This window comes from Trichoderma evansii (assembly GCF_050947405.1).
Source record: "Trichoderma evansii strain SZMC 28006 chromosome Unknown GGI43scaffold_1, whole genome shotgun sequence".
Taxonomy (NCBI): domain Eukaryota; kingdom Fungi; phylum Ascomycota; class Sordariomycetes; order Hypocreales; family Hypocreaceae; genus Trichoderma; species Trichoderma evansii.
This window is the reverse complement of record NW_028145205.1, coordinates 1,373,537-1,383,693: the sequence shown is the minus strand read 5'-3', so window position 1 is coordinate 1,383,693 and position 10,157 is coordinate 1,373,537. Positions and strand designations below refer to the sequence as shown.

Sequence of the window (10,157 nt, the reverse complement as noted above, 5' to 3'; positions counted from 1 at the left end):
TTCCCTTCAGAGGCAAATGGACTGAATGAGAGCTGCTGAATGGATGCAGGAAACGGGAATGTAAGAGCTGCATATGGTCCACTGCGGCATCGTCTCGGCCAACGAGATAGGGGTATTCGTCTCATACTGCATATGTGCTTGCTTCTGCCCCTCCGTACATGAACCAATCCCACGTCGCATTGGCAATATATACGCAACATCCTACATACTCAGCCGGCTGCAGGAAACCAGCTGCCAAGTGGTGGGAACTCTCCTTGCATTTTTATTCCCCCGCCTTGATGTTAAAGCCGAGGGAAGAGTTACCCCAAAAAGGCGGCTTGCTGCTGAGGACTATTGCCGGGCTCACGTACACGCAGGTTGTATGAAGAGGGGATATACAGCTACTTTGTACTGTTTGAGTATGCATCCTATGATTCTGCAGACGTCAAGCAGGCTGACTGCGAGCTGACAAGGCTGCGACAACGGGGAACGATACGAGGATACATGCAGTGTGTAGAAACTCGGTGTTTTTATTCCACTGTCCCTCTCATATATATGGCACATAGTGTGTATATATGAAGCAGTTATGCATGACGTTATTGATGATGATGATGATTATGACGATGCACTCTGTGGGGGTGTTTTTTTCCCCAACGGCCCGCGGCGGCATTCTACGTGGCAAGCTGAGCTTTGCGCATTCTTACTTTTCCCCTTATTGCCAAATAGATGATGGAGGGTGCGGGCGCGGGGGGAGCGCTGCAGATTTTGGTGAATTGTGATATATCATTGGTGAAGTGCTTGATATAGCGTGCGGTCCTTTTTTCTTGGAGGGTGTCTACTTGCTTCTTGGTGTTTCTATCACTTTTATGCTTGGGGGGTGGTGACTCCGTAGTCTTGCTTTGTTGTTTGATCGTGTGTCTGCTATTTACTGGTTGAACTTCTTTGGGTTTGCAAGGCCCACAAGACGACGTGGTCGGATATGTTATGTGTAATCTATGTGTACTATCACTACCATGGCAATACATGCCTAGGGAGGTTTATGCCGAAGGTGTCAGTCTATCATGGTACATGACTGTATGTATGCGATATGAAGGCTCAGACGAGCGATTTGACCACTTCAGCCCAGTGGATTTCTGCCACCACTGCTTACCTTTTTCGTCTTTCTGTTGATATCGTGGCTTTTGTGATATGCAACAAATGTGGATTAGAGCCCTCTTCATATGGAGGAGTAGATGAGCTGAGAGCAAAGCCTCCGCCTCCTCTAAAGCCCCCTTCTGAGCTTCATTCCCCAGAGCGGAGAATTAGAGAATTAGACGTGGCAAGTTTCTCCAGAGGGAAAGATAGCTCTTGCTAACAGACAAGGTGTGGCTGTGGCTTGCGAGATGGTACAGAAGCTTGGGAACGGGAGCTACGAAGAGAGCAACAGACCGTTGGGTGGTCGATGCTTCGGGTTTGTGGGAGAGGAAGCTATGGCTACTTGGTTTACGCTTAAGGGGGCGTGTGCAGCCGTATAGCGTGTTGTGGCACAGTCAGATGCTGCAAGCCAAGGGCGTTAAGCTTGCGGTTGGCGTTTTTACTTGTTTCTTTCTTGTTGAGGAGGTACTGTGTATTGGGAATAGTGAAAGTTTGTTTTCCAACGGCGTGAATATTAAGGTTTTGGCGTCGTGGCGAGGGCAAAGAGAAAGGGGAGAACCCAAGGCCCAGAATACGCCGTGGCGCTGGCTTTGAAGTCTTGTTTTAAAGGGTGCTGCTTGAATTAGGGATAGATGTTAGGGGAATTTTGGAATGCAGATCTGCTAGATCTCACGCTTAGGGCTTAGAGAGAGAGATTTTCAGAGTTGCCGGTAGTAGACGGTGTAAGTCAATGTTGAGGCTCGGCCAACTTTAGGATGAGACGGCAGATGTAGCATCTGAGGCTAAGATACAATCGTAGATTGGTCGGATCAAGGGTGATGAGTGGACCTCGCATGAATTCGCGAGAGGCTCTTGATAGGTTTATGCTCTAGATTTTGCCTCTGGGATTGTTGTTGGCCAATTGGCTAAAGTTGAAAGTGCTGTAGCACAAGACTCAATTTATGCATGGAGTTTTAGCACGAGTGTATAAGTGCTCCTATCACGGAGTGCCAATAACATCCAGTATGGAGCAAGTGCAGTAACACCCTCGTTTCACGAATTCTGTCAAGCAAATTATGCACCCCCCCCCCCCTCCCCTCTATGTTTCCAGGATCAATTAACACACGACATGCTAATAACTAGTAATCTCCACGGCAACATGTCACGGATGTAAAAAAGAAAAAAGTTGCAAGGATTTTCGGAAACAAAGGCGAGAAGTCAAACTCCATCCGAGAAGCAACTTGAAACAAAAGAGCCAGGGCCTGAGAGAAGAGAACGAATCGGAAGAGCGCCTACTCGGAAGAGCCGGTCACGCCCGGCTCACACCACCGATCGTAAGATTCTCAGGGATCTACGGCAGATAGAAGGCTGGAAGGAAGAAAATACACAGGACAGTGGAAAATTTTAGAGCAAAGTTTGTTATTGCGAGTGCCGAGTAGGGCTGGTCCGTAGGGAGAAAAGGTTACCAGGTACGGGAAAGAGGCGCATGTCTGATTGATTCCTTATGCTCAACTGATGCCGCGTTACAAGAGACGGGAGATGACGGGAGGGCGAAGGGGAGGAGGGCCGGAAGTCAATTGATGCGGCAATGGGGATTGAAATTTCTAATCATCTCTTTTGTGCTTATTATTTTACTTTATGTTCATGTCATGTTTTGTGTTATTGGGGATCTTGTTAGGCCCAGGTTAGGCTGTGGCAACGGGACGACAGCCGAAGATCTTTGTCTATTGTAGTAAACGCAGCTCAATTAGATGGTATTCGCCACGCCCAACAGCTTTGCATTGCGATTTGCTACTTGTTATAGGGCCAGCGACAACCGGACCCCAGAGGGCGGCAGAGCCCGCGCCAAGTAAAGTTTTTTTGCCCAACATGATTTGTCACCAGAGATGTTAATGGCGTCGACTAACATGTTTAGCGAGAGCCTCAATGGCGCTGGTAGCAAGAATTAGCAGTAACAACAATATTAGCAAAGACGGAGTAATATAAACGCCAGAGCGGAGTATTACAATCTGGTTAAAGAGGCGTATGAATAAGACGGCTGTTGGGCGTTGGCCTGAGTTTGATGGCTTCGGCAGTTAAGTGATCCCGAATACAAGGCACCGGAGAGAAGGAGAAATAACATAACGTCAAATCTCCAACACGGATCCGAGATTGCCCTCTGCCGATGTGCGCATCGACGTTTGAAGAATAGCACGACAAAGAAGGGAAATACGATTATTAGTCACGGTCACGGGGGGGGGAATCACATCATGGAGCCACAAATTTGCCACATCATACGACAAAGGAGTCCATAATAAACATCCACAGTCTTTTACTTGGTGCAAGGGGCGAGTATGCAAAAAGTGGATTTTATGGCTTGGTGCAACGAGCCGCAGCACCACAATTTTGGGGCGTGTTTTTGTGTTAAGGAAATTCATTGCGATACACGTGGTTCGAAAAAGAAACGACAAAGGAGGAAAATGGGGAGACTGAGGAAATAGACATCAATTGACGATTCAGGATGGGTCAGGACATATTTGCTCGCTTGCTTACTTTCTCTGTATCTCCCCACTGAATACGTAATTGTCATTGGAAGGAAACAGAAGCAAGAAGAAAAATTTTCTCTGACGCGGCCATGCACGCACTTGTCTCACATCATGTCGCAGCTTGTTAACAACTCATCGACGGAAATCTCACTCAAGGCAGTCAGCCCAGATCGAGATTCTGCCGATCCGCTTGTCAGCCCAGCTCAGCCCAGCTGGGGGGGCCAAGCAAAGGAGTAAAAAAAAAAAAAAGTGTTTTTTTTTCTTCTTCTCATTGTTAGCGTCGTCGGGAAGAGCTTTCTCCAGCTTTGGGCTTGGTGCTGTATTAGACTATGGCACTACTACTCCCCTAAACGCCCTCCGCTAAATAGCTGCTAAGAAAAAAAGTTAGGAGGAAACAGTCCATTGGAGTCCACATTCCGCATAGCTCAGCTGCGGCTGGTAGTGGCGGGAGATGAGTTAATGCCATTCAAAGGACAGGAGACGAGGCACGTGTGGTGTTTTAAGAGTCAAGTCAGTATTTGGTACTAGCAGTACCCAGTATTGTGAAGCAACAGCGCCAATCGACTATGTCATGGCAACTATACTTCTAGCGACTATGCCTTACATGCTAGTATAGTGCAATTGTTGTACAGCACAGCCAATGAATAAGTCGTACTTGAATCAGAAAGAGATAGGGAGACTGCGAAGGAGATAAAACCCCTTGTGAAAAATCATCCCTGAGAAGAAAAAAAAAAACACCCTCCCAGTCACATCGAAATGCTGGCAAATCTTTGGATCTCCATTCCGGCCTCCCCATAGTAGCCTGTATCCACTTACCGGCCAGCCGCTGGCCGGGCCAGCAGCAGGAAGACGCTTCCGGACGGTGGTGATGGAGACTTGAAAGACAAAAAAAAGACTGTCCAGGGGTTGGTTTTTTTTCTAGGCAATATTTGTTTTTTTTCGTGGGGCCGATATGCGCCGATGCCGATGAGTTGGCAGCCTGCTATTTTTCTTTGCTTTTTTCAATGTCTTGCATGAAGATAGAAAAAATTTTCATCGTATTTTTTTTAGAGTTTTGATGCTGATGCGATGCATGTTACCGTATAATTTCATTACGTACAAGGAGGGATTGTTCATTGACACAGTATTCTTTGTGCCTGTAACGTTGAGTTTTCAACAAACTGAGACATGGTTACTGCTGCTAGCATGCACTTACATGCTGATACAGCCGGCAGGACTCCTTCATACAACTAATACTTGTGCTGCATCTAAACTTATCCATGTCGCCGGCAATGCTACTCTGTGGCTCTTGCGATGCTACGGCAGATACGCTGGCCGCTTGTAATCGACATTGGATGCAACAGTGCATTGGCTTCCAGCCCCCCCTTGCCTGGTTCCTCTTTGGGCAGCCAGAGTCGGTCCCCTAGGCTTTTGTTGCTGTTTGATGCCGTAGTAGATCTGATAGGCTGCCTGATTATCGCCTTCGCTTCTGCACAAGTCAAGCATCTTGCGGTACTAATCCCTCCCTACTGGCCCAATCAGTCCAGAAAAGCCACTCCGTTGAAGGGCTCTTTGCATTACCACCGCAGCTGCAACAGGGGCACACACAGACCACTTGCGCGGCCAGGGTCCAGATCAAATGAACTGGCTAGATTTGGTATCATTATTATTATTATTAGCAGCAGCAGTAGTGCTTTTTAGCAGTGTTATTATCCAGAGTAGTTATGCACGAGTACGAGAAATTGAAGAAGAAGAAAAAAAAAAAGGCGTCTGAAACATTGTCTGGCCCCCATTTTGCCTTGCCTGCCTTACCTTGTCTTGCTGCATCGGCGACGTCCGTCCGATTTGTCCGTCCCACTCTCATTTAAGACAAGAAAGAAAAAAGAAGAGGCGAGAGAATGCGGCCGAGGAGCAATTAAAGGAGGGACAGACGGGAGAGCAGCTATGTACATACTAGGAGGTGGTGTTGCATCTGTCATCTACCCAAATCTGTGCATAAAAACCAACCTAGACAGTAAGATGAGGCACAAACAATGGCAATCCAGATTAATTGAGCTAGCAGACACTAGAATGAGATCGAAGTAGTACGAAGAGAAAAATTAGAAAAAAAAAACTAAATCATTATATTTAGAATAATAAAATTCAGGATTTCTGCAGGCTATTCCTTCAAGGATGATTGCAATTTACGGCTGCTATTTTGCCACACACACGCGCGCACGAGCACACACACCAAAACAAGCCGGCACAGGCAAAAGAGAGAGCACCAACGCCCTCATCTAGGCCTCCCAATGAATGCATCTACTGCACTCTCACGATAGATTCACAATTAAAACAGACAATTAAATAACCAAATTTCGTGATTCACCTCCCCGCTGAATTAAGCACGATAAACCCGCCCCAATTCCCCGCCGGTCAGGCACGGCTACCGTAGGCAATGGGGCCCGTATCCTCTTTTTCCATTGCGCCGATCCATTCAGAAACCACAACGGGCCTCTCTCCCTTGATGATCCTGGCCATCGTGGATTTGGGACGCAATCGAGGACAGATCGAAAATCGAGGCCAATGACACAGACATTGGGCTGCTTTTTGGGGTGGGCTTTGGATTTGGCCAAGATGGATGTTGCTGCTACTGCCAAAAGTTCCACTTAGTACCTTGCATTAAGGATTAACCAAGAAAGCGACTTGGATGCTACCACCAACCACCATCCGGCTGCAGCACCTCAAGTGCCCTTTTTTTGTGCAACACAACATGACACTACGGATTATCCACTTTGCTTCATACTTGATATGCATTGCGTACTTGAGTTCTGCCAAGCGGCAACAGAACTAACTATGCGATTAGGCAAGGTGGAAAATAGTCTACTTAGCAGAAAGTCGGCTATGGCCCGTGTCCATGTCGTGATTCAGGCCAAACACGGCGCATTGGGCCCCATTGGCCGTCATCTTACCCAGTAGTTGCACACTTTCATGCTCTCACTCACATACCGCAAAGTCTATCCGATGTCGCAGTCTGACTGCTCACCATCAACTTTCGCCACCAGCAAATGGGCCATTGCCCTGGCCGGGCCTGATCAGCCAGTCCATGCCGTCAATTGTATCACGTACGAGACAAGGAGAAGTGGTATTTTTGAAAAAAAAAAAAAAAAAAGTCTTAGACAGGGTTGTTATATTCATTGATGATGCAAAGCATGTTCAGCTAGAGCTATCCAATTCCTAAATCCATCCCCCATCACTGGCCTCGTTTACGGGCCATTCAGTTCCTTTTTTCCTCTCCCCTCTCTTGGTCTTTTTTTTCCAAAACAAGTAAAACCCATAGACCGGGCGGCTTTGCAGCACGCCGACTGCCTTTATCTGCGCCATCATTCTTGATATGATCCTGAAATCTTGGTCTGCGCCGCTGATCATGTCCCAAATATCGTAATATGTTTCCCGCCAGCACCCAAATGTGTTTCCCTTTGTGCCATGCTATCAATAAAACAAGTGTGATATCAAGTCTTCCGCCCAATCTTTGTGGTGTATTGTGGTATACAGATGCCCGCATTGGGATCCCATTGATAATCCAAAATCAATCCGTGATAAAACTCCGTAAACAAAAGAAATGATAAAAGAGGTAGATGTAGAGAAGACAGTGCGCTCAATTAAATAAACAAGAGGCAGAAAAAAGTGCTTTTTGGGGGTATGTGGTGCTCCATGTAATGTCCGTCTTGATACAGCTGAAGGAAACAACCCAAGAAAATAAAAGTGTTTGTTAAACAAGAAGAGCAATATAGTAATAGCAAGGTTGGTTTCGTGTCATTTCATGTTGTGTTTGTTTGTATATGATTGAGTTGCGTGATGATGGATTGGTGTGGCCCATGGCCGAGTGATGTTGTATGTGTTTGGGTATATAGAGTGTTGGTTATTTAGTAAGATCGCCTGCGTTGCATCTTGACCTGCTCGAATGAAACAGCGTATGCTCGCAGTTCCATGCGTGCCTTGTCTGACAGTTGGCTGGCTTCGGCAGTGGATGATACGCTCTGCATGGAGCAGAGGCTGCTGTGTGAGCTTGAGGGAGTGAGGCTTCGTGCGGACAGAGGCGACGTCTCCGAGCTGTAGCTGCCGAAGGAGGAGGATGGCTGGGGTGTTGAGCCGTAAGGCCGTGCCTGGTTGAAGTCGTAGGCAGGTGACAGGTAGAACTTGGCGGGAGCAGGTCGGCTGGAGAATGAAGAGGCGGGAGAGAAGCCCGGTGAGCTGGCTCGCGAGCTGGGTGTTGAGGGAGTCTTTTCGAAGTCGGCCATCTTGCAGGCTTCAGAGCAGTAGGCCTCGCCGTCGATCTGGACTTGTCGGTCGCAGGAGAGGCAGAATTCGTGGGTCCACATGTCGAGGGACATTGTGATGGTTGTTGGTATAGAAAAAGAGTAGTGGTGGTGGTAGTGGGGGAAGAGTCACAGTTGTATGTGTGAGTCGAGATAGTGTTGAGAAGCAGAGAGTGGATGAAGAGTCAAGTTATTATAACAAGTAGTCGAAAGCCTTTGCGATGTCTTTAAGGAGAGAGCAAAGGTCGAAGAAGAGAAGTTGAGGTTCACAAGAAGCAGTGGAGAGAATCTGATGAAGCGAGGAGGGCAACGGGATGCATATGTACTTTCTGGGGATGGAAGGACTCACACAGATGGGTGAAGTACCTTCGTACCCCATGTGGTGTGGGTGTGGGCAGTTGAGTGGTGTGGACATGGATGAGAGGGCGGTGGAAAGTGGGCAGTGGGCAGTGGTCAGTGGTCAGTGGTCAGTGGTCAGTTGGTGGGGAAAGATACATGAGACGAGGTACTGGAGTGTGGGCGTGGGCGTGGGCGTGGGCGTGGAGTTAGCAGCCAGCAGTAGCGGCAAGCGCAGGGGCCCCACCAGCCCCAAAAAGCTGAAAGAGAGGGCAGATGAAAAGAGCAGGACGGAAATTGTGTGAATGCCTCTTGCAGCATAAGGTAAAATATAGAATTATTACTGACACTATTGACATGTCTGCACGCACCCCTGCGCAGCTGACGATGGCAACGACACAAAGACGATATACATAATGGCTTGAATATATATTAGTACACAGAATGCAAATACAGTATACTGCTTCGTACAGTCTGCTGCTGCTTCACGGACTAGCCCTGCAGGGCCCGCTGTACCTGCCTGGCCACGGCTTGCGGAGGGAGGGTACCTACTTTACTTACGTATCTCCTACGTAGGCATAGTTCTTTGTGCATCATCTGCTTCTCGTACGAAGCACCAGCTCAGGAGCCTGCACCGCAGCGTCGCATCCAGTCTAGCGCAGAATGGTACATTGCCCTGTATCTGTGGAGCCCAGAGATTGAAAGGGGAGTGTGCGAAACGCTCAGCACTCGAGCACAAGCATGCGGGGCCCTGCCTTGGGGTGTCTGGCGAGGGCCATGGCCTGGCCTCTGCCTTGTCTTGCTCTTGGGCTTGACCATCTCCTGGAGCCCCGCCGCCCATGCCCTGCAGCAGATATGAAGATGAAATACGTGATACCCAGCAATATTATGCTGGTGGGGGGTGTGTCGACGGGCGAGGACATGCCATGCGAGATGGTGGTGGCTGATTTTTTTTTCTTTTTTTTTTTTTTCTTGTCCTCGCGCACCGCCTAGGTGTGGCTTGTCTCGTCTTGTCCTTGACCTGCATACCATGGCTTGTGCTCTAGCAGAAAATTTTTATGCTTGCCTGCTAGCCAGCACAAGGTTTTCGCAGCTTCGCATTAGGCGGCCGGGCAGGTCCGTTGACAGCCTGGGCAAGCAGGCCTGGGCGCCCTCCAGAGGCGGCGTCTGCTGCTCCTCGGCCCAGCTCTAATTAATCAAATCATTCCACAACCCAATTGCGATAGCCGTAGCAAAAAGTCGTAGCGGCAGGCCTAAATTGCGCCAGACGCTTAGGGCATTGCGGGAGGGTCCCCAGAATTTGATTCCTCTGATTCATTTTTTTTTTTCCTACTGGGCTTTTTTCTTCCTCTTGGCGCTGGTTTCGCTAGCTCCAGCCTGCTACGCGCCACAACATTCGACCATGATGCGATGCCGTGTCTGGGCGAGGTGACTCAAGGAGCCGGCCGGAGTCGGGGCGCTCGCTTGTGGGCAGATTGGCTCTCAACTGACGCCAAAATGGTGGGCTGTTTTTCGCCCCTTGGGCAGACATGGGATGGACGACGGGAGCAAGAAAGAGCAGATTGAAAATTTTTCGACGGCACAGATTATCGTGGTGCATGGACGAGGCCAATCTCTACCAAGTATGGTGACGGAAGCTCAATGCCCCAGGGGTGCCATCTGTGTCACCGGGACAGAAAAAGCTGTGTCGCTGTCTGAAGCGTGAGCACAGATGGGCCATTACGTTCACTACGGGGGAGCGTCAGAGGGGCCAATGAGCCCATCTACAGCCTGCCCCTCCTTCTGTGCCACCGTCGACCCCTCTGTAGCTCGCTGTAAACTGCACCCAGGCCCTTCTGGCTTTCTGCACAGCGCTGGAAACAGAAGGGGCTACAGACGCTGTGCGACGCAGCATGAGTCGTCAACAAACTCAATTGCATGCATGTCACTG

The 10,157-nt window shown here is 48.8% G+C and overlaps 1 protein-coding gene across 1 annotated transcript; it reads right to left on the bottom strand.

Moving 5' to 3' along the window:
- Positions 1-7,317: 7,317 nt before the first annotated feature.
- On the bottom strand, positions 7,318-8,085 carry GGI43DRAFT_13667 (uncharacterized protein). The gene has a single exon (XM_083199249.1). The coding sequence runs from the start codon at positions 7,964-7,966 to the stop codon at positions 7,499-7,501; it is 468 nt and encodes a 155-aa protein (XP_083066089.1). The 5' UTR covers positions 7,967-8,085; the 3' UTR covers positions 7,318-7,498.
- Positions 8,086-10,157: the final 2,072 nt, after the last annotated feature.